The 25451-nt window shown below is 37.5% G+C and overlaps 2 protein-coding genes across 5 annotated transcripts in view; both read left to right on the top strand.

Annotated features, from left to right (window-relative positions):
• The window catches only part of NDUFV2 (NADH:ubiquinone oxidoreductase core subunit V2), a 40697-nt gene extending 40243 nt beyond the window's left edge, over positions 1-454 (top strand). For both annotated transcript variants that reach the window (XM_036880732.2, XM_036880729.2), the window contains one exon: positions 299-454. In XM_036880732.2, the coding sequence (XP_036736627.2) occupies positions 299-392 (94 nt within the window). In that variant the 3' untranslated portion in view covers positions 393-454. The remainder of the gene's footprint in view (positions 1-298) is intronic.
• A 4197-nt stretch (positions 455-4651) lies between these two features.
• The window catches only part of ANKRD12 (ankyrin repeat domain 12), a 182495-nt gene continuing 161695 nt past the window's right edge, over positions 4652-25451 (top strand). For 2 of the 3 annotated variants that reach the window (XM_057504041.1, XM_036880672.2), the window contains exon 1: positions 4796-4946. The gene's annotated coding sequence lies outside the window, so the exon portion shown is untranslated. Of the gene's footprint in view, positions 4947-25451 lie in introns of all 3 variants that reach the window. The other variant, XM_036880673.2, reaches the window with a different exon arrangement.

Genomic DNA, 25451 nt, shown 5'->3' with positions numbered 1-25451 from the left:
ATTTTTTGTAAAGATTAAATAAGCTAATAATATATGTGTACTGCTAAATAAATGGGAATTAGTATTAGTTATTTTTATATTTTTCATATTTATGGTGAGTTTTGATAAGCCAGTTTTTGTATTATCAGGAAGAAAAAATCTTGCAGCAATTGGAAATGTTTGGATTAAATAATCCATGCTAGTTGTTGGGGTGTTGGAAATAGTTACTTAACAGGACCGTGGTAAAGTAACAATTATATGGTTTTTTAAGTAAAGATTTATAAGTGATAATCATTAATAGTCAATTTAATGTTTTCAGGAGTGGACGCTTCTCTTGTGAGCCTGCTGGGGGTCTTACGTCTTTGACTGAACCACCCAAAGGACCTGGCTTTCGTGTGCAAGTGGGTCTTTAATTTATATTCAACTGTAAAATACGTCACTGAAGAAATAAAATATGAATCTTGTGTCTACATAAGTGTTTTATATTATTCATTTCACTCTGTGTATACCTTGGTATAACCTAGCAACTTGCTGCTCTAAGTATTGTGTGAAAACTTCAGAGCACCATTTTAAAATCTTCTGCTATCTACGTCTAATTAGGAAGACATTCCATAACCTAGTTAAGCTATTTCAGTATCATCCATTTTCAACTTCTATCAATAATACGAAGTTATTGTGAAGTAAAATTTGTCAATTTCAAGTTCCTTGTGCTTTCACATCTTTTGCCATAGCCACTGATTCTTCAGCATCATTTCTGTATAAACCTTATTTATTACTATTTCCTTTAAACATTTTTGTGATTTTTAAGCTGATACTGTAGTTCCAACTGGTGATACCTCAAGCAGACTGTAGGCCTAAGGAGGATAAGGTAGTTGTTTTTAGAAGTATTGTTTTGTTATTTTTAAAGAAGGAAGGTACAAAACACCTTGACATTATCCTTGGCTATTCTGAGACTGCAAGCATTACAAAAACTAATTGGGTGAAGAAATTGGAAGTACAGTTTGAGTTGGAAAGATCAGTGGATATGCAAAAATACTCTAGAGCATACTACAACTTAGAAAAAATAAAACTTTGTATACTGTGTCCAAGAAACTAGCTACAGTATATTAGTTATATATACAGTTATATATACAGTATATTAGCAAGGTGGAAAAAAAAAAAGCCAGCTTTAATGCAAGGATAAATCTAAACTAATCCAATTTAATTGTTCTAGGATTTCTCAATCATTGTTTTGGCCTTGCTCTTGTGATAGACTTTTCTCTGAGTTATGATGGTTAAAAACATTAAGAATGTCTTTAAAAATTATTTTTATCTTTCACTTGAGAAGGTAAACAACAGTCATTTTTTCAAGTGATGCAAAAAGTTAAAACAATAAAAATGCCTGCCTTCTAGCCTACAGCACTCTTGACCTTTTCTCCCATGACAACTACTATGAGTTGTTCTTACACCTTTAAAAGTCTGTACATAGTAACCATCTTCTTTCCGTTAACTTGTTTTATTTAAAATTATGACAAAAGTATTCCTTTAAATTAATTGTACTATTGAGTTTTGTAAGACTATCATACACTTTGAGATAAAAAAATTAGAAAAGTTTTAAGTGGGGAGGTTTCAGATAGTGGGCGAAAAAGACAGTCATGCACTAAGCATATGTACTGGCTATCACATAAAATTTTTAAAGTAGAAAATTCTTTTCATCATAGGCATACAGTTATACCATTATGTAACATGTTCTGTAGTTCTTAGACCATCATTTACTTTGTACTGCATTAGTATGTATTAGAATTTTAAGTTGTGCCTTGCTTAATTTTTTTGCCCATTTCTTAAAAAATCCTATCAGTGTTAAAACAAGAACAGTGGTTTTTAATGACAGTTTCCTGGTTAGGTTTAAAAACACCTGGAAGGTAAAATTTTGTTACACTAATCCAAGATGGTTCCAAAATGTGTATGAATATACTGATTAAAATTTCCTTGCCAATATTGAGAGATGACAGCTGTATCCCAGTCTATTTCTCAAACCAGTAGGGAGAGGAAGGCATTACTTGTTTACCTCCACTGACACCCTCATTTCGTCTTCTCACTTCCTCTGTTCTTAAAAAAGGAGGGTGGTATTTGGGGAAGAAATCTACTTATAACCAACAGTTCAACCTTTCACTCTCCCTATTAGCCAAAAATCTAATACCTGTTTTTTGTTTGTTTTTGGAGCAGCTACTGAGTTGCTAGGGAAAGCTGATGACTCAGAATTACTTGCTGTAACTGTATGGGGCCACTGCTCCAGTAAATCCTGCATAGTAAGAGTCTTAATAGTAACTGCAAAGGTGTTAGATCTGTATAGACTCATATAATAAGCTGTGATGTGAGACTGTACTTTTCATTTATTACATTCCCTTTCTAAAAACAGGATTTTTTGAATGCTCTAACGGCAGTATTAGTTGGTACTAAAAGTGTGCTTGTGTGAAGAACTAAGCTGGAAAGTAAATTTTGGAGAATGTCTTCTACTTCAGATATCAATAGGTATCTGCTAGTAATAACTCTAAATAAACGTGATAATATTTAACTTTCCTGAGGAGTGCTATTTAACACTTGAGGTCCTTGTCCACCTGGTACTATTAAGAAAACATTTTACCCACCTGCTGAAGATGGATAACAGGACTTGAGCTAAGGAGAGATGGGGCTATACAATTAAAAGACTTAGGTTACCAGTCACAAAGCTACTGGATATAAACTTCAGGGTTCTTTTAAGACCTCTATCATAAGAATTATTTTCTTAATACCTACATACTTCTCTTTGACACTGTGACAGGAAATTAGCCCCTCTTGTCTGCCTTAGGGTTATTTGGAACTTTCAAATAACAAATTGTGGCTTATAATTTGTCATGTAACTTAATACGAGTGTCATTAAAACTTTTTTGCAATTTCTACAATGAACTCTTAGTGTCCTATTGTCAGTAACACTGCCCTGAATCACAGTTGTCTTAGAAACCTTTCATGTATTCAGTGACTTTTTTTTACTTAAAATGGTTGTGCATACTGTTGCTGCCATAAACCTAGTTAATTTATTTCAGCAAATTCAAGATTAGCTGCCTTTGAATTATGAAATGAGGCATTCAACTTCTGTATAGCTATTGTCATCAATACTAACTGACCTACTTTCTATGATAGTGAAAGAACTGAACGACTTGATGTCAGAGTTGGTTAATTTTTAGTGGCTTTTTTCTATTTCATGCCATAAATACCCAAATTAAATGTATTCGATCTCTAGCCACAAGGTGCTCTCTCACTATTCGCATTGAACCTAATAGGTGGAAGAAATCAGGAAACAGGAAAGGAAAAATAGTTATCTTCAATGCAAATTTATATGTAGTAACTTGGGATTTTAGCTTTCTCCCAAGTCTGAAATGTCATCTGCTGCTGTAACTGACGTGTACACGTACTTATTAAATCAAAAATGGGTGCTGTAGTTTATAGAGGACAGTAGGAACGATGGAGATGGTTTCCCTCCAGTTATGTAACCTATTTATCATGGTTAAAGGCAGGCATGCACAAATTGCTATGGATTAACTTTGATGTAAAAATAAAAAGCGCCCAGAGGAAGTCAGAATAAAATGGTTTCCCTCCGATTATGTAACGCCCTTGGTAGTTTAATAAAGGCATGTAGAAACTGTCACAGATTAATCTCAAGGTAAATAAAAAGCGTCCAGTAGTAAGTCAGTACCTGCTGCTGGTGCGCCAAGAAGGTAGATTTTTCTCCTGCACTTTTTCTTCATTACCTGGTCAGTTCCCTCCGAAATACTCTCTCAGGTGTGGAAAAATGCATTTAAATTTCTCTAAAAAGGACATGCGAGGGTGTAAGTGGAAGAGTGTACTGTGGGGGGTCTGTGCTGTCCCCGCGGCAGGTAGGTGCACGCTAAAGGTGCTTTCAGGACCGGCACTGGGGGCCCCACCTGGCGCAGAGAGCGGGCGCCCAGTGGCCGCGCAGCGCCCCCAACACGCGTTCGGGTCCCGCGGGCCCCAGCGCCAGGTGCGGCCCCGCCAGCACGCAGGCGCAGTGCGGCGCGGACTTGGGCACTCGCCTCACCCTCTACACGCTGAACAGGCCGTCGGCAGCCGCGGGGTTAGGGACACCTCGCCTCTGCGGCAAGCCCGGTCAGCAGCGTTTACCCAGATCCGAGCTTACAAACTCGTCCGCCCGCCCCTGCAAAAATAATGTGAATACCCTAAGTGGAGCCTCTTCATCATCGCCGCCGCCATTTCCAGAAGTTTCCAGTGTTATCCACAGCCATGGTCGCCACATAAACTGACTGCAGAGCCCGATGGCTCGACGGTAACAGTAGCGCCTGCGCCGCTTCCTGCTTTCCCTTTGATTACCCTCCCTTCTCGGGCCGGTGACGGCGGAGGTGTGGGCGGTGCCACCGATGGGTGGGGCGAGGGAAGAGCACGTAGGGAGGAGTTCCGGCTTGCACCCCCGCCGCCTCCCTCTTGGTACGGTCCGGTGGCCTGGGCCCTGGGCTCGGGAAGCTTCTCTGTAAAGCTGAAAAAGCAAGCTGGGCAGCGAGGAGGGGCGGGCGGAAGGGGCGGGTGCGCGCCGGGGGCGGGGAGGTTACACCGCCCGTTCCGTGCCCGCGGTGTCACGTGCCCACGCTGCAGCGAATCGCCGGGCGGCGCTGTCCTTAGAGCTAGGAGGCTGTGGTGAGAGACGGACGGAGACCGGAGATGTTTTCAAGCCCGGCCTCGGCGGCGTTCGTGGCGGGTGCAGCTGCGACGAAGACAACGACAGCGACGGCAACGCCGAGGCACTCGTTCAGGGGGTAAACCCTCCTGTGCCGACCGTGCCTCAGGTCCGTGAGTGCGAGGGGGGCGTGGCGACAGGCGAGGAGGAAGGAGGGGCGCGGTTTCGAGCCCTGTCCCCGGCGCCTGGGAGGAGACCCCCTCAGTTCTGCTGTGCTCCCATGTCCCCGTCCCAGAGCAAGGTAGGGGACGTGCCCTGCCCACCCGGTCCGCCCGGCCAAGCCCGGCCCACGACGCCGCTGGCTGACAGTGACAGGCCGTTAGTGGTTGGCGCAGGGCCGCCCCGCCCGTCACCCCTTCATGAGTCGCGAGGAGCCGCGGCGCAGTTCGGAGCTGCCAGCGGGGCGGGGGCGGGGCGGCACACCGCGGGGCGCGGCTCTCCCGCCGCCGCCCCCGGGGCTGGGTGCCGCCGTCTCCCGGAATATGGCGGGGCCGGGGGCGAGCGTGTGCGTGCGAGTGTGTGCCGCCCGAGAGGCCGCCGCAGGACTGGCGGGGCGGGGCGCGCTGAGGCGAGGGTGGGGGCTTGCCCAGCGGCGGCGCGCGCCCGTTGAGAGTCTCGGTGCGGGCGCGGCCGCGGGACACCGCTGGTCCCCTGCGGGAGGAGGGAGCCTCGGAGGTTCGGGGTCTGTAGTGCGGTAGTTGAAAGGGATTGAAAGGGAGCGGGGAAATTGAGGCATAATATTCTTGGGTGCGGAGGGAGCGCGGCCACGCTGCAGTTTTGCCTTCAGTGCCAGTGTGATCTATTCTTGTCGCAATAGGCAGTCGGTTCTCTCCATCGTTCTGCAAGTGCTCATTCGAAAAACATTCCTAGACCCTTGAAGCACATCAGGTTCTCAGATCTCATTTTAAGGGGTAATACAGTGTGACGCATCTTCGAGGATCCCAAAGCGTTCTATAAACCGTTGTACAAAGAGGTTACTGAAGCCCAGCTGACAGCTGTTTTAATAATAACAGTAAGAAACAGTTTACGATGGGAAGTTAACTATTGCACCAGCGGAAACCGTAGGAAACATTTTAAGCAGTGTAGCTGTCGAGATTGTCATTTCCACTGGACACCCGCGGCTAAACTGCGAACGCGGGTGAAATGGATTGCAGATCCCGTGATCTGTAACGCTTTGAAATTATCTGTACCCCTTAAGTTGAAATGAAGCTATGTTCTCAGTCATGTATTCCTTTTTTCATGTTTAAACGGTTTCATAAATTATAAAGAAAGGCGAATAGTAGAGTCTCTTTTTAAAAAATTGACTTTATTAAAAACATATGCTCAAGTAGGCTGTTAAAAATCTTGGGCACTGATCTGTTTCAGTTTCTTCAATCATTATACACAGGCTTTCCTGGAGATTAGCTTAGAACTGGCAGAACATACGCTCTATTGGTGCCAAGTGGCTTAAAAGCAAAATGAGGTGGTGTCGACTGTGTAAGATTAGTCGTTATATTAAACTCATCTTGTTGGATAAAGTCTTTAATTTGGGCTAAACGCAGAAACATTTAAAGATTCGAAATGTTTTCCCCGGAGATTATAGGCAAGAAAAAGATTTTACTACTTAAAGATCTTTTATAGACGCAAGCACTGAATTTCTAAAGGTCTGCAGACGCCTTGGCTGAAGTCAAGCTTAGCTATTCAGAGTATGTGTTCTATTTTAGGGACAGGCAGAGTGTTAAAAAAGAAGTAAAATATAAGTGTTAAGTGGTTTTCATGGAAGTAACAGAGTAAGATGCCTTTCATGTTCTTAGTCTCTACAGTTTCCATGGTTTGTTGGAATGGTTTTACAAACTTGCAGACTAAGAAGTGGAAATCTGAGTGTGTATTCCATGAAAACTATTTGAGGAAGAGTAGAATAAAAATACTCAGATGAAGAAAGAAGGTGGTTAAAACATGTTGTGCAGTCTCTCGTTTCAGTTCTTTGCTATCACGAAGGGGGAAAAAAAGCTTAAGTTTAGGTTAGACACTTGTGCATAACTGGTGGAAGAATTTTAAAGGAAAGTTTTTATCAATACTTGTTTTTTTCTATCGAAGTTCAGAATGTGATTTTCTTCTGAGATACACTGGAGAAAAGTTAGAAATACATTCGGAAAACACTTTGTTGGAAAAGAGGTTTTTATTCTAAAGAATAAGAAAAATAGTAAACATTCAATTTCTTGGTATGTTGACTTGGTATTATTTAAATTTAAACCATTGTGAGGTTTTAAGAGCGTTATTTCAGTCTAAAAAGAGAATGCTTAGTGAGGTTAATTTCCATCGAAGTTCGTAAGAGGTTCCAACTGCTTTCTGTATATAAACTTGATGACGCTGAAGGAGCATCTATCAGATAGGCTAGAAGAATTTGTCCAGTAATTGCAATAGGTTGCTTAAGAGCTGTTGACACTACTCTCTGACTTGGAACTTGTTGCTAAAACTAACATCGTTGTGTATTTGTAAAATGCCTATAGTCTGTGAAAGGGTATAATAGTCTTGGGGATTTATTCTTAGAACTAAAAAGGACCTCAATTTTTCTAATCTGTTTCCCTCACTTTACCAATGAGAAAATAAAAGCCTGGTAAGATGAAATGACTTACCCAAATCAGCACAGCTAGGAAAAACAGTCGGTAGTTTGGCCCAGAAATATTTTTCTTTGAAGATGCTAATTTGCCTTTTGCTTTATGGAGTACTGGAAAGAACATTGAAATGTGAGACTGCCTCAGGTTTAAATTCTTGATATGTCACTTCCTAACTGTGGTTTTTGACAAATCACATTTACTTTCAGAACCCTGCCATCTTATTCTACAAAAAATAATTTTCCTTCATAAATTTACAGGGTTGTTGGATGGAACAAATGTGATTACATATGAAGAGCACATTGTATACCCTAAACTTTTATATATATAAAGAGTGATACTATTTTTAAAATAAACACAGTTCTTACTGTGTAACAAGGTGTCTAGGTCCCTAGGTTTTTGCTTAGCTTTAGCTTTAATATTCTCAGGCCCTGCTGTTTTATAGATTATAACTGCTTGTAGATACATTTTCTGATCCCTAGATCCCTACTTGGTTCTAATCTTAGTAAAGCCTCTTATGAACATTTAAAATATTGCCTTTGTTAGAGCCTCACTTCCTCTGGAGAATATGAAGTTTCTTCATATAGCATTTGAAAACATTTTCGTTTACACTCATGCATGCATAATCATCTGTGTTTCTTTAACAGTGGCTTTTAAAAAGTAATAGTGAAAGTATCTTAGTTGCAATGTTAATTATGTTGCTAGTTTCCAGATAAGACAATAACAGTAATATATTTCCTTTATAGAATCAGCTTTGAATAGTCATGTTAAGGTTATCTTGTAGATCTAAAATAAAATACATAAAATGTTAAGATAATGCTCTTATGTTTAAAGTGGTTTCAACTGATAATGCTGGAAACCAATATATCAATATTATATACTAATAGTAGTATTACATAGATTATTTATAACCTTGCAGCTAAGGGTTATGATAAACATTTGATAAGCACTTGCAATATGTGCATGTGTCTGTGTTCAAAGTTTATAGTGCAACATTTCAGATAATTCTCACAATAAACCTGTAATACAGATACTATCATTATTCTAATGTATGGCTGAGGAAAATGAGGCTTTGACCAGTTACATGATATGTAGATATTCACAGACCTTAAGAAGTGACAGACTCTGTTGTCCCCATTCTTAGCCATTTCTCTATGCTCTGCCTATGATTGGGAGTGTTCCTCTGATTTTTGAAAAGTTTTAATGCAGTGTTTCTTAAATTTTAGACTTTGTGAAAAAATATTCGGGGCCAGTTGTTCTACCTTGTACTGTGTTGGCCAAAAAAACCCAAAAAACAGAAAAAGTAAAAACTTTGGGAGAATTGTGGAAGATAGGCTGACAAAAAACTCATACTTTTGATGAGATACTGGTACAGTTGTTGGGTTTTTTATGTTGTAGGAAGCAAATTATTCTCACCAGCCACAAAAGGACTACAATTGCTAATATTACAAATGGATGTTCTAACAAACTTCACCTTGATATTGATGTCATTGTTCCAAAGAAAATAATTAGAGTGACTGAAGAAAAAAGATGACCAAGCTCATTTAGGGCTTTAATAAAGGAATAGATCTAACAATAGTAAATTTTTGAGTTGTCTAGGTTAAAAAAATGCCATCCAAGACTAGGATTTCTGATTTGTGACAACGTCAAAAATCCTAAAAAAATCAAATTCAAGCCTAAGTTTAAACAGAAATTCTTCCAAATTGAGATAAATGGAAAAGCTAAATTATGAAGCTGCAAGTCAAAGGGTGGAATTCATTTCTTTTTCATTGGCATTTAAAAACTTTTAGCTAATCCCTTAACATTTGTTTGTTGCACTAAAATTGTTCAAAATACCTACTAGTTTACTTCTCTGGTTATCGGTTTGTATTTGGGCCATAACTGGAGGAAATATAGCTCCTCAGATTCCAGATTGTTCTTCTTCCTAATAGGAGTTTTGTTGGCACTCTGATTTTTAATAGAAAACAAAACCATTTATGTGTGCCTCTCTTCCTAGAAAGAGCTGTATTGACTCAGGATAAAAGATTATATAGTACAGTAAAAGTTATGGTGCTTTGTAGTTCATGAAGTAGTTTTTATGTCAGATATCTCTTGAATTTCACAACTATTCTGTAAGATTGGCAAAATATCCAGGTAGTCTGATGATACCGAACTATGGATAGTACCTAGGTTAAAATTCTCTGGTTAATGCTAGACTCTTTTGAAATTCAGTCATGAAAGAAGCATTAGCAAAACTCATACTTTTATTCTCTTCCACCAAAGCCGCATTGTACACAGCTGTCTTTCTATTCTACTCTGTTGCTTCAGAAACTTAAGCAGGGTAGAAATAAACATAGTGGTGATGGTTAATGATGTTAAAGACAGATGAGAAAACTTCACAGAATGTTTCCCTACCATAATTTGCACAAAAATACTATAACTAGAAATAAAGCCTTGGCGTGTATTTGGTGTTCTATACAAAAGTCTTGCAACTGCTGAATTTAAAAAGTCCTTTTTTCAACTGCTGAATTTAAAACGTCCTTTTTTCAGAGTTGAATTTTGACTGCTTGGAAGTTACTTGGTGATCAAGGAAAAGAGTGTTACTGACTTTCTATACTGTAGGGTATAGTTAATGCTTTTGTATATGTTATTTTAATATGTAAGAGTAGATATCTTAAATCTCTGCTTTAAAAATACTTCAAAAGGTTGTCACTGGAATGTCTCCAACTCCAAATACTATTACTCAATAACTAATTTAGAAATTTTAAATGCTGTATAATATGTCTGTTACTCTGAGAGAAATTTTTTCTTAAGATCAGCCCAATTCATTCATACATTTATAGTTGAGGTGATTGTCCGATAGTGGTTATTCAACCTTCAGAAATTATCTCTGTCTTCTAGGATTCATAAAAACATCCCAAGAATGAAGGTGAATGTTCTTTCAAAGCTGCAGTTGAACAGGACAAAAAAAAACCTCTTTACCAAATTTCCATTTGTCCTCCTGTTATTGAAAGTAAACAGGAGTGTTAGACAGCAGATTGGCTTATTCATTCTTCCTTTTCTTTGTCCATTTTCCCACTTCATGGTTCCTCCTTCCCTTTCAGGCGCTAGTGCTCTCTTGCATTGCAAACACCCGATGAAAATCTGTACTTACCTGCTGTTGGTTGACAATTTAAATTTGTGTTATTAAATTTAAATCATATTTCATTTTATGTTTTACAGCTTTTATCTTCATGGTGTGTATGTATTTGATTTTAGCTATGAGAATTTGGATCATTAGCTAATACATGGGGAAATAATCAATTTGTGTATTTTCTGTGAACTTTTAATATCCTTTCTGTGCCATTTTTCTCTCTGTTCCTTCTTTCCCAAAACTTCTAGGAGTGGCAATCAAGAATTTAAACAAATTTTAAAGCATCTTTATTAGGGTTTTAAAATTACAAAATTAATATATGCTTGTGGTTAAAATAAAAACGGTATAGTTAAAAGGGTTACCAATTGTCCCACTTCCCCTTACGGATATTCTTTGTATATTAGGGATCATTAGTCTATATGTTACAAATATTTTGCCTTATTTATCATTTATCCTTTGAATCTAAACTTGTATTTACAAGAACACAGCCCTTTGGCAAAACACAGAAGAAACTGGCTCTCTCGAAACTACCAACTTACTGAGGTAATAACTCTTTAAGGCTCTTTTATTATGCCTTCACACACTTAGTCCAAGAATTTCTCCTGCTTATGTCTCTTGTAAACTCAGATTTTAGGGAAGAAGTAGCAGGAAAAAATGAGAATCCTCAGAGCATAGGGGAAAACTGAAGTGTCACGTTTGGGTCATATTCATGCTAGTTGACTGGCATTGGCATACTTTTAAGTGTTCTGTGATTGGTAATAGGCTCTCCACATAACTTTGCATTCACTCCTTAGAATGACTTTGTAAAGTTTATCTTACTCTTATTTTACAGATGAGATTCCATTTAAATCAGCAGCTCTACTGCTTACTTACAAAATATACCTTCAAAGAAGTTGATGGTACTAAGAGATAAAAGAAAAAAATGATAAATTTTGAGCTTTGGGGGCTAAAAGAATGTGATATAATGAGTTATAAGAAATACATATTTGGTCATTCATATGACCAAATATATATTTCCCGGGTATATTGGTCTTCTTCCACAGTTCCTGAAAACACTGCAGTCTTAAAGGTGGAACAGGTGTTTTGTCATATTAATGAGAGACTTTTGGCCTCCCACTCAAGTGTAGGGGCTGGAGGCTGAATCAGCTAATGGCCAATAATTTAGTCAATCATGACTATGCAGTGAAGCCCTCACAAAAACCCATGAAAATAGTTTTTTGCTCTCTTCATCTGTTCTTTGCTGCTCATTTGGATCCTGTTCTTAGTCAGAGAGCTAAGCTTGGGCAACCAGAACACATCCACGTGCCACTGAGCCAGGCCCCAAGCTCCATGAGGGTAGAAGTTCCTTTATTCAGGATCTTGCCCTATGTCTCTCTCCATCTTGCTGTTGACTGCCCTTTACAGTATCATTTATTAAACTGGTAAATGTAAGTGTTTTCCTGAGTTTTGTGAACCGCTCTAGCAAATCGAACCTCCCAGGGGAGGGCGTGGGAATCTCCAGTCTGTTGCCGGTAGGTCAGAAGCACAGGTAACTGCCTGGGTCTTGCAACCTGTATCTGGAGTAGCGGGTAAACGGTAGTCTTGTAGGACAGATCCCTTAACCTGGGAATCTGGTGCTGTCTCTGGGCAGATAACATCAGAATTGAGTTGAGTTCTCCAACACCCTGCTGGTGTTCGAGAATTGCTGGTGTAAGTATGTGTGGGAAGACCCCTCCCACGTGTTTACATACATTGGAATCGGGTCCCGGTACCCGAATGAAGTTATACTACTACTGCTGTGTATATTATATTGTTGTACACATATGTAGGGAACAAATAAATACACCACTGCATTTGGTGTCAGACGCGTGCAAATCACAAAGAATTGTTTTGTATTACGGATTTTTACAAGGAGTGAAAGGTCTTCAATGGTCTGATTTGATGATGTGATGAGTTATCTCAATATTGAATTTGAAAGTAACTGAAATCTGTATCTTTCTACTTCTAAGTTTTCAAGTTTTAACACAGTGAGCAAGTAGTATGGATTAGTAATAAAGGTTTTAAACCCTGCGTGGCTAAAAAATTTTTAATAAATGTTTCTGTGAACAACACCGCATTTAACATTAATTCACACAGGTGTTTGGGAAAACATAAGTGAAGACGATAATGTAGTCTGTCTTTTTAAGGGTTTACACTCAGTGAACAAAACATAGATGTGTGAAATAAGAAAAATTATTCTTTAATCATCCAGACTGCTTTCTAGTTGGTATAGAACAGAACATGGTAAGCCCTACGAGAGGGCATGGATGGTGTCTGTCTTGTTCACTGTTATACCCTCCAAATCCATCATACTGTAAATGGATAGCATATATTTACTGAATGACTGAGAATCATCTCAATGCCAGTAATAGGAGAATGTTCCAGTTGGCATAAGATGAACTGTAGGACTCAGGGAGAAAAGATGGGTACCTGATGAGAAAGGCCAGGATTATTAGGATAAGGGGCTTAATAAAAAAGAATTTCCAAGATGGGGAATGATATAATACAGATTTAATTAGAAAACGATTCCAGAAGTTGTATGGAATTCAAATAGGCAAAGAGAGCATTGAAATGGTTCTTAGGTTTTAAGGTTTTAGGTTCCGATGTTAAGCACATATCTTGAAAAAGACATTCTCTGCTTGTATGGAGCTTAAAATCTAGCAGGAAGAGATAATTACTTAAAACAAGGAGCCATACTAGGGAGAGGTTCTATAAACATTTTGGAGTTATACTGTATACTCTTTAATGAATATGCATTCAGAGGAGAGGACCTATGGTTTTCAGGCTCTGAAATAGGTCTGTGCAAAAAAGAGATCCCTGACTTAGAAATTTAAGTTCAGTTTTTGATGTACAACTACTACGTTCTTAAATAGTCCTAAACTTGTGTTTTAGGCATTATTTTTATGGTGTATTTCCTTTAATAGATAAAGCTGTTTAATATTGCTACTATCAGTGGGACTTACTTTTTTTTTCATTTCATAACAGTGTGATTATAGATCAGGAAATGTTTTATTTTAAAAATAACAAATACACATGTATTCTTTCCCATTGGGGTTGGAGTTCTCACTGTAGCACCCTTTTCTTGTTACCTTACAACTAGAAGAATACAGGGAATTTATCTGCTCTGGTCCCTCATTACCATCTTCTTTATGCTTCTCCTTCTTATACCTTGGAAAGGAAACAGTTTACATATCTGCATTGCTCTCGCCAACTATGACCCTAAACCAGTTTAGAATGTGTTTTCTTTTAAATGCCCTGAAATAATGCAGTTACCCTAAATTCTTGTGTGTAGCTTAGTAACTAGGTATGTTGGCAAGTGAGCAGGATATAGAAGCAGTGAGGTAGCAGTTTAGGACTAAATAAAGCAATTTAACCCTGGTGTGAAGTCATGGAGACTACAGTTTTGGCTATGATTGAAACAGTGTTAATAACCCAGGCTATTGTTGGGCCACAGTGTGGATGATATGGTATGTGGATTAGAAATAAATGCTTCCATTAGCATTGCTCTCCGGTAAGGCACTGATTTCAGCTTCCTATAACTGCATAAAGAGTTTGGGCGTAAAGATGATTTTCAGGATCATGGGCTTTTATATTGCAAAAGTAATGATTATCATAAACTTGTTTTTTTTTTTTGCCATGACCTTTATCCCAATCTCTTAAATTTTTATGTGCCATAAAAATTTAGTCTGTCTTTTTAAGGGTAGAAATGGACCTTAAAGTCTAGGCAAAGGAAAGTTAGACTTCAACACTGTACTATGTGCAGAACAGAAGTAGATAAGTAGATGTGAGAGAAACCCAAAGAACTGATCATTTTAGGATGATTAGTCTGGTAGCAGCAGTGTGGGGCAGTGGGTCTGACAGGAAGTTGTAAATTGCTAACTCATTTTTGACTGACTTTTTTCCTTCCTAATTACAACTCTGTTAGATTTTAGTTGGCCCCCAAACACTAACGTTTTGCAAGAAGAAAAAGAAACTGGTGGCAGAATGCTTGATATGGTGGGTATTACTAGTTTTCATGATTTGGGGGATTACTCCTGACCCCTTTTAGAATCTGTTGACTATGAATATGTAGTGGCTGTTAGGTTTCTACTTTTACTATTGGTAATTTTTTTAGTTCCCAGTGCCAGAAATGCAACTATCTGCTTAACTGTTTTCTCTGAGCTGTTGCAGCCCTCTACTGGTCTATGGAAGCTGTACAATCTAGAACTCTGGGGGCTAGAAGGCTACTCACATGCTAACCTTAGCAACTCATTTTTAGAATCTTAGAACCTTAGAAGTCATTTATACCAACTCTCAACTGCAAATGAGTATTTTATATATCCACCTGAACAATTCTGGAAATAAATGTGTATATAGATATGCTAGATACCCAAGGCAAAAAGATAATTGTAAACACAACTGCCTGTATGACTTTCTTTAAAGACTCTAAATGTATTGTTAGTTATGTGATCCTTTATGGTCCAGTATTTGACAATGTCAAAAAATCTTTCTACCACTAATCACTTTTGTAAATCTTATCTAATGGAGTAATGACTTCAATTTTTTTTTTTAATTAGAGGTATTGTTTAGTAATTACTTAGAAAATAAATTACTATTAGAAGGTAAATGCAAGAGATAAATGCTAGTTGCTTCTTTTAAATTACATATTTTCAAGGCATTTTTATTTCTTGTTGCTGGAGTCAGAACTTGGATATCGTTGTAGCCCGCTTGCTTATTTACTATTCCTCCCTACCTCACAATCAGGCCATTATACTTGACGTGGTCTCCTTGACTCTCATCTAATCCCTTTTTAGTTTATCTTCGGAAGTTTCATCAACAACAGTTTTCTCAACACACTACTTGAATTATGTCACAACGTTTTTAAAAGCCTTAAATTGCTTTTTGTCGTTACAAAGATCAAACAACACAATCACAAGGTGCATTATGATACAATCCTTTCCTACTTTCTTTAGCCTTATTTTCTATCCCACCATAATTGAGTTTTTCCTACAGTGTGGCCTGCTTTCTTGTGTGAACAAGTATGTGTCCATGCTTAACCTTCACCCTCTGCAGCCCCATCCATATCTACCTGCTTCATAGTCATCCTTAAGCCTTTATTTTAGTGTTACCCCTTCTTGAAATTCCCCACCCACACCCTATGTGCATGAACCTGTGTTAGGTGATTCCTTTGTGCTAGTACTGTCATATTTCTGTAGCATTAATTATTCCATATGGTAATCAGCTTGTCTTTTGCTCTTTAAAAACTATAAATTTCCTTTATGCTAGTATTATGCCTTGTTCATCTTTAGTTCCGTTGCTTGTCATATAGATGTTTAGTAAATGTTAAACGATTGAATAATTGTATGAGCAAACTGGGGTATGATATAACTAAAGGAAATATCCATAAATTATTTAACATCACATATTCAGTTCATTTTTTTGAAGTTTTGTGAGGAAAATGAGTTCTTCTAGACCAGTGCTTATTGGACATGCTTTTTTTCATGATCTATCTATATTGAGGAAAGGGGCAGATAAAGAATGATAAGAATTTTAGAGATTAGAATGGACCTCATTTTAAAATGAGGAAACTGAAGCCCAAAGGATTTACTAGAAAGGTACAAAAACTTAGATCTTCAAGTAATTTTTTTTACTTTACTAAATTCCTCCTATTATGTTTTGCCTCAGACTTGGCTAGGATTAGTAGATATTGGCTGGTTATATTTCGAACAGTCGGGGCCTCTAAATATTACTCTAATTTATACCATTGCTTTTTGTCATTTTAAAGATCAAAGAACACAATGGAATTCGAAGATAGTATACTCAATATACCTAGATCAAAATGACTGTTTAGAATGTATTTACTTTGTATAGTCTTCTGAATAATCTGTGTTAAGATTCCTGAAAGAGAGAATGTTTAGCAGCACCAACCCAAGTCCAGCCTATATTTACTAGATTAAGCTTCTGTCCTGAATCTTTTACTTCCTTTCCTATTCTGGTGGCTAGGTTAGAAAACATAACACATAAAAGTACCTTTTACTTCTTTCTGCCTCTATCTGAAGCTGTCTCTCACCTGCCATCTCATTCTTTCACCTTGGGTTCTACCCAGAACACTGTGGTTCTCCAGAGCAAACCAAGTGGAAATTGACCTATTTTATCATTTTTAAAATCTTACTTGCAAATTATACATGTTCCTTATAAAAGTTGGTATAGGACTATATAAAATAAACCGTAAGCATTCCTTAAGGACTTCTAAGAACATTGTTTCTAAGGATGTTTTTGAGGCCAGTTTAAGGGATGTGAATGTTTGTGTTCATCTTCTGCATGCAATTGGTTAAATTTGTGATTTTTATGATACTAATTTCTTGGTCTGAAATACAACCATTCATATTCTTGGGCAAAAATGTTTGGAATAGCTGCCAGAAAATAGCAATGGTGAAAATCAACCATTGCTTACTTTGGAAAGGTATGATAACGAAGACATCCCTTTTCATAGACTGAATTCTCACTTGAATGGTTTAAATAGTTAAGAGGGGGAAATGTCCAGTTAGTATCCCAGAAACATGGCCACTTATTTTGACACCTTTTGCATTTTTTTTTAAACCATTGTTAAAATGTGAGGGAATTAAGCTATTTGGCCTTTTGTTCACCCAGAATTTATGTGTCTGGCATATTTTTTGCATGAGGGGAAAAGCAGTAAGAACGTCATAATTGTTTAGTAATTTAAACTCTTAATTTTTGCGTTCATAGAAGAGTAGAGTTTGGAGTGAAATTGTTCTAAAACTTTTCTGAAATCAGAATTTTGGAAGGATAGGAGGTCTTCATTGTCATCTACCCTAACTTTACTTTCGAGAAGAAACAGAAATACTGAGATGTGATGGAGGTCAACCAAAAAGTTGTTGGTAGATCTCAGAAGAGTTTTGGACTCCAGGTTCTCAGATCAGATCACAGAGAAAGTAATGGTCATTTTCCTAACCGAGTGACTCTTAAGAATTGTTGAATTCTGTTGCTGTGATTTGGTCCTTCACACGGTGCCTTTTTTCTCAACAGTTTTGAAGGAAATATTTTTACCCCCAAAGCAGCTACAACTCAGTGAAAGCTAGAACAGGAAACAAAACAAAACAAACCCATTCCATACTCATGGTTCTACCTTTACTTTCTTTAGGTAGAATGCAAAAGTGGTTGTAAATTTAGAGGGCATTATTTAAATATTTTACATGCACCAAAGACTATGCTTAAGGTACCATTTTAATTACTTCTCATAGCTTTATTAGTTGAGCTTTATCATTTCATAATGTAGATGAAGAAATTAAGTAACTTGGACTTTGTTTTCAGTTGTATTTAAAGTGCATATTCTGGGAACTTTTGGATAAGATGGCAGACTAGGGAGGCTCTCTTCTTTTTCAAATAATATGGAAATGCTAGATAAAAATAAAATACTACACAGCTGAGCTTGAAATCAGGAAAGGAATTTAAAGGCACCTGAAATGGAAAGAAATTCAAGGTCATAATAGAAAACAGAAATCGAAGCCCTGTCCTGTAGAGAAAATAGATAACTCTGTAGTTTGTGTGTTTTAACATAGTGGTAGAATGCACAGGGACCCAACTGGAAAGGGTCTGAATTATTCATGAATGGGGGCCCAAAAACAAGTCCAACTACCAGCCTGGGTTTATATTGGTATGTTCCAATCCTTTTGTTGTCTTTCACAAAATGTATTGCTAAATCTTATTTTTATCCACCCTCAGTGACTCATATTTTGATTGAGTTGATATTTGGATGTATTGTAATAACACTTATATTGGTAATTTACATTCTGTTTACTAAACTATTCATTTTCCACAGTTTTTAAAACCTTAAACATATATATATATATATATATATATATATATATATATATATTCCCTCCAAACAAGACAAGTACTTTAATCACTTTCTCACTTTCCTCCAATCTCCACCACCTCACCTCCTATCTTCCAGTTTCCCAACAGCCATATCTCTGTTTTGTAGAATTTTAGTACTGGACTGTTCGGGGTATTCTTCAACCATCCACCAATTGTCTTTCTTTTTATATGAAATATACTTTATTAGGTTATTTACTCCCTTCTGAAACACCACAGTGTCCCCATAAGTTTATTTCAATTGTTATTTGAGTACCTACTTAAAAGCAGTTTTTCAAACAGTGTTTGTATGTGTTTCAAAGCCTTTTTATGTCTGAAAATTAACTTTTATTTAAATAATAGCTTAGTATGATTAAAGATTCTTGGTTTGAAGTTCTTTTCAGAAACATTTTGAAAGTACTACATTTTTTTCTTACCTCTCTGCTGTTGCTTTTCAGAAGTTCTGGTGTCAGTTTAATTTCTTTCCCTGTGCCTGTGACCTGCAGTTCTCTAGAATACTTTGAAATTTTCATCTGTCTTTTTCAGTTTATAATGTGTCCGAGTGTAGTTCCTTTTCTGTCTTGTTTGGCACTTGGATTCACATTTATTAACTTATTCGTTCAACAAATACTTATTTATTGGGAGTTTACTCTGTGCCGGAGTGTATTCCAAACACTTTAATCCAAGATAGTCCATTTTTCCTCAGTTCTGGAAAATTGTTTATTTTCAAGTATTTTGTTTTCTCCATTTTTTTTCTTGGAATTTTGTTACATGGATTCTGTCACTTCTAACTTCTCCATATCTCTTAACTTTAATATTTTTCATTAAAAAAAATCCCTTCCTGGTGCCTTGTGCAGCAGTCCTCTGATACTGTAACTGTTCTCTGCAACTACCTGATCTGTTAATTCACCAATTCATTTTTTGGTTTATCTTTTATTAATTTGTCTAATCTGTAGAGTTCTTTGTTGCAGCTATATTGTGTACCTCCATACATACTCTTAATTGTTTTTGGTTCTGTTTAGTCCTGCTGCATATTATCAGTCTTATCTCTTTGAGGATTTTAAATGCTTTAAGAAATTCTCTAAATGATTGTTCCATTAATCTTGCTTCATAAGTAAAGAGGGTTTAGCTTGAGTTGAGATTTTATTGTTAAAGTTCAGTGGGAAACCACTTTAAAAATTAAGCAGGGCAGTGGTATTTGATTTTTTAGTTTTAAAGAATCGTTCTGCTACCTGTAGAAGGTGTCTGTGTGTGTGTGTCTGTGTTTGTGTGTGTCTGTGTGTGTGTGTGTAAGAGAGAGAGGAGGAGGAGGAGGAAGAAGAAATTCTAAGTATTGAAGCAGAAAGATGAACTGTGGAATTTTTGCAGTATCCTATTCAAGTGATGATAGGGGCCTGGATTGGTAATCAATTTAGATGGAAAGACATGGATTTAATTTGGGATATGTTTTAGAGATGGAATCAACGTTTCTGAGTTTTTCTCTTGAAATGATAGGTGGATAGTGGTGCCATTTATTGAAATGGAGAAGCGTGATGGCTGGATATTGGAGAAGAAAGTTTGGTAAGGAAAATCAAGAATTCTTTGTAGTCTTCTTTTGGCTTGATTTGCCAGTTAGATATCCATGTGAAGATGTCAAATAAACAGGTGGATAAACAAATACGGAGTTTCAGATAAGGACTTTCGTACAAATTTGGAAGTCAGTGGCTCTTAAGTGGCATTTAAAGCTGTGGGACCAGATTAGGTCAATTAAGCAGTGTGTTAGAGAAAGGAATCCAGAATCAAGTGCTGCAGCACTCCCGACATTCAGAGGTTCTGCAGAAGAAGAGAGGTAAAGAAAAAAACTACTTCTTAAAGAGTTATTCTGCCATTTGCATTATTTATGGTATAAAATGTACTATGTTTAGTTATTTTTTTAAGTGGATGTTTAGATTTTTTCTCCAGCATTTTGGTGATGCAAATAATGTTGTAGTGCATGTCTTTCTGTATTATCTTTGCAGATTTGTATAGTACACCTGTGGGATAAATTACTAAAAGCCTGATTACTAGGACAAAGGTCAGTGTATTTGTATTTTAATGACTTTGCCAATTCCTCTTCAAAGAGTTTATCCCATCAGCAATGTATGAGCATTCTGGTATCCCTGAACTCTTGCCAATGCAGCCTTATTAATCTTTGTCAGCCTTCTAAAGTGAAAAGCCATCTCTTTGGTTTATATTTTTAAAATATGACTGAGTTTGAATACTTCTGTATGTTTACTCAACATTTGTATTTCTTTGAACTGCTCCTTCATGTCATCTGATTTTTTGTGGTAAGTTGTCTTTTATCTATCTGTTATAACTGATTATTTTCCATTTGTTTTGCAAATTTTTTCATTTGTGGTCTGCTTTCTATTTATATTATTTGCATTTCTAATTTAAAATTTTTATTTAGGACTTCTAAAAAAATGATGGTTAACTCTCATACCATGTTTTAGAAAGATTTTTTTCTCTATCCTTAAGAGTTTATTTCTGGTACTTCTGTGGTTTAATTTTTATGTTTATTTCTTTGACCCAGATGCCGAAATTTTTAATTTGTCAAAAGTACTCTAAACTTTGCTGAGAATGAGCAAGATAACTTTGAAAAATAAAAATTAGGTGCCAAAATTTATCATAAAAATATATTTGAACTATAAAAAATTGAAATAAAATATTCAAATGCAAAAGTAACTGCAGGACAAAACAGTTTAGTATTGGTACAAGAATGGGAAAATAGAGTAGTAAAATACCCCAGAAAGCTCAGAAATAGATTTGGGTATATAAAAGAAAAAGATTATAATTAAAAACTGGCATTACAGATAGATGGGAAGAGTTAAATGTCAAAAGAAGTTAGAGAAGATAAGAGTGAATACATTTTCTAATCTTGTAATAGAGATGGTTTAAGCCTAAAAGAAAAGGATTCATAAAGAAAAAACAGGCATAAAATGTATTTTTGGCTGTACACTGTGCAGTCCATTGCACACCCTTGTTCACAGAGTATTCACAGTCGTCAAAAGGTGAAAACAATCAAAATGTCCATCAATGGATAGATTGATAAAATGTTGTTTATACACCCACACTGGATGGAATATTATGCAGCCTTTAAAAGGGAAGAAATTCTGATACATGCTACACATTAGTGAACTTTAAAGACATACCAAGTGAAATAAGCCAGCCATAAAAGGATAATGTTATATAATTCCAATTCTGTGAGGTACCTAGGGTAGTCAAATTCAGAGACAGAAAGTAAAGTGGTGGTTATTGGGCTGGGAGGAGTGGGAATGGGGAGTTATTGTTTAATGGGTACAGAGTTTCAGTTGGGGTAGATGAAAAAGTTCTGAAGATGGATGGTGGTGATGGTAGCACAATAATGTGAATATACTTAATGCCACAGAATTGTACATTTACAAGAAATAAATGTTCATGATATAGGGGAAAGAGAACAATGTTTACTTTTGGTGGGAACGTAAATTGGTACAGTGGAGAACAGTATGGAGGTTCCTCAAAAAATTAGTAATAGAAGTACCATATCATCCAGCATTTACACTTTTGGGTATTTGAAGAAAATGAAAACACTAACTCAAAAAAGATACATGCAGGAGGAAAAAAGATGGCAGAGTAGGAAGGCAAGGCAGAAACCTACTCCACACACATACCAAGGAAGCAACTACAGCAAATACAACTACTGTGAAAAAGATGTGAAGACTGCAGAGCAGACCATCTATATATACTTGGTGAAGAAGAGAAGACCACACAGGGAAGAGTAAAGTGGCAGAGCCACGATGAGTCGGGACCACAGCCCACAAGAGGAAAGATGGAGGAACAGAGCAGAGGAGATAAGCACTCAAACTCTGCACACCTGGCCCTGGAGATCTGCTCTGGGAACACGAGTCCACATTACATTGGGTTCTGGTGATTAGTGGGGCTGGACACTAAAGATACTTGGAGCACTCTGGGAGGCTGAGACTCCTTCCACTTGTGGAATAAAAGCATGCTCCAGTGGTCCTGGCTGAGACCCAAAACAGGTGGCAGTTTGAAAGATTTACCAATAGTGGGAATGGTGCCCGAGGGGCAAGGGTTAGATGGTGCTCTGTCTTTAGGAGGAAGGGCAGGTGGATGGCACTTCCCCAGTCCGCCCTCTACCAAACAGGTCAGGCTATCACAGGAGCCCCAAAAGTTCCACTATGAGTGGTGACTTAGCCCTGAACACTTCCCTGTGTACCTGCATGCCAACCAGGCTGCTTGGTCCAACAATGTCACACTTTCCTGGCTGGCAGGCAGAGGAAGGCTTTCCCAGCTTTTTCAGTCTTGTATCAGCCCAACTAGGGAGGTGCCTGTAGGAGCCAGCTTCAGGTGCTTCTTCGTCCTCGAGGGTGGACCAGCCCAGTGCAGCTAACCCCCACCACCATGCCTCCCAACTACCTCGGCCCTGTTAGCCAAGCAGCACCACATTGCTGCAGGCAGAGGGCTGCCCCACCCACAGCAATCCCAGCAGAAATAGCCACAAAGTCTGGCTGAGGTGAATTGCCATCTGCATTGGACTGAGATAGACCACTGCTGACAGAGGAAAAGGCAGCCCCTCCCATAGCCCACCAAGAGCAACTGGGGCTCCACCACAAAGAAGAACCAGGCACTGGAGAGTAAAGAATCTTGAGTTTCTGGATGCCCCAGGACACCTTCCTCATAAAGTCATTACTTTCTAGACCAGGAAATAAAGTGGATCTACCTAATACAAAGGAAGAAACACAGAAACCCAGACAAAAGGAGACAGAGGAGTATGTTGAAAACAAAAGAACAGGATCAGACACCAGAAAAAGGGCTAAATGAAACAGTAACAATTGTCTTGATAAAGATTTCAAAGTAACAGTCATGCTCACTGAACTGCAGAAAAGAATTGATGCTCTCAGTGAGAATGTCAACAAAGAGAAGATTTTTAAAAGAGCCACTCAAGCTGAAGAATCCAGTAACTGGAGTGAAAAATACAATGGAGGGAATGAATAATAGATTGCTGCAAGTAGAGCAGACAATGGATGAGATAGAAATTAGAGAACAGGAAAACAAGGCTGAGGAACTGAGAGAAAAAAGAATCTCTAAAAGTGACAGGATGTTAAGAGCTGTGTGACAACTCCAAAGGAAACAACATTCACATAATGGGGGTACCAGGAGGAGAAGAGAGAAGACAAAGGGGGGTGAAAGTCTTCTTTGAAGAAGTAAGTACTGAAACTTCCCCAATCTAGGGAAGGAACTAGACACCCAAGTCCTGAAAGTGCAGGGAGCCCCAAACAAAAGGAATCCCAGGAAGACAATGCAAAGATACATATAATGACAAAGATTAAGAATAAAAGAGGGTATTGAAAGCAGCCAGAGAGAAAATAAGATTACCTATAAGGGAAATGACATCAAGCTATCAGATTTCCCAGCAGAAATTTTACAGGTCAGAAGGGACTGGCATGAAATATTTAATGTATTGAAAACAGAAGGATCTTCAACCAAGAATCCTCTATCCAACAGGATTATCATTCAGATTTGAAGGAGAGATTAAAAATGTACTAGATAAATGAAGGCTGAAGGAATTCACCACCACTAAACAGGCCTTACAGGATATGTTAAGGGGACATTTGTAGATGGAAATGTTCATAAGCCTAAATCATTTTCACCAGTGAAAATAAACCTACAGTAAAGGTAGTAGACCAATTACTTACCAAAACAAGTGTGAAATTAATAAAACAAATAGAGTAAAACTAACTATATACAAAGTCAGCCCAGGGATATGCCAAATTTGCAGATTATGACATCTAATATATAAAGTGTGAAAGAGGAAGAAGAATGAAAGAATTACTTTTAGATTGTGTTCAAAATAGAGCAATCATCAACTTAATATAGACTATTACATGGTTGGGAAACCATCTATGAACCTTATGGTAACCACAAGCCTAAATCCTGTAGTAGATACACAAAATTAAAAAAAAAAAGAAATGCAATCACAACACTAAAAAATAAAATAAAATAAGTATATACCTATCAATAACTACCTTAAAAATAAATGAACTGAGTACACCAATCAAAAGACATAGGGTGGCAGAATTGATAAACAAAACCCATCTATATGCTGCCTATAAGAGACTCATTTCGGACCTAAAGACATACACAGACTGAAAGTGAAGGGAGGGAAGATATTTCATGCAAATAATAGGGAGAAAACAGCAAGAGTAGCAGTACTTATATCAAACAAAATAGATATCAAAATATAGACAGTAGCATGAGACAAGAACATTACATAATGATGAAAAGATCTGTCCAACAAGAGGATATAACCATTATAAATATCTGTGTACTTAACACAGGAGCCCCTAAATATTAAAAAAATGCAGAATTAAAGAAATACACTACGATTCAATCATATTAGAGGACTTTAACACACCACTTACATCAATGAATGTAGATCAACCAGGCTGAAAATAAGGAAACAGAAGCACTGAACAACACATTAGATAGATAGACTTAACACATATCTCACAACATTCCATCCAAAAGCAGCAAGATACACATTTTTCTCAAGTGTACATGGAACATTCTCAATAGATCACATACTAGGCCACAAAGAGTCTTCAGATACATTAAAAAAGATTGAAATTATAGCAAGCAACCTCAGATCACAGAGGTATGAAACTAGAAATCAATTACACAAAACACAAAAGGCCACAAACACATGGAAGCTAAATAACATGCTTCTGTATAATCAAAGGGTCAATGAACAAAGAAGAAATCAAGCAATACATGGAGACAAATGAAAACAAAAATACAACAGTTCAAATATGTGGGACGCTACAAAAGTGGTTCTAAGAAGGAAGTACATAGCAATGCAGGCTTACCTCAGGAAACAAGAACAATCCCTAATAGTCTAAACTCACAAAGAAACTATAAAAAGAACAAATGAAACCCCAAGTTAGTAGAAGGAGGGACATAATAAAGATCAGGGCAAAAATAAATAGAGAAGAATAAAACAATGGAAAAACTCAATGAAACCAAGAGCTTGTTCTGCGAGAAGATAAAATAGACAAACCCCTAGCCAGACTTACCAAGAAAAAAAAGGGAACACAAAGAACAAAATCAGGAAATAAATATCAGTAGTCACAATGGATACCACAGAAATACA

The sequence above is a fragment of the Manis pentadactyla genome, chromosome 6 (genome assembly GCF_030020395.1).
Source record: "Manis pentadactyla isolate mManPen7 chromosome 6, mManPen7.hap1, whole genome shotgun sequence".
Taxonomy (NCBI): domain Eukaryota; kingdom Metazoa; phylum Chordata; class Mammalia; order Pholidota; family Manidae; genus Manis; species Manis pentadactyla.
This window is presented reverse-complemented; position numbering and strand designations above follow the sequence as displayed.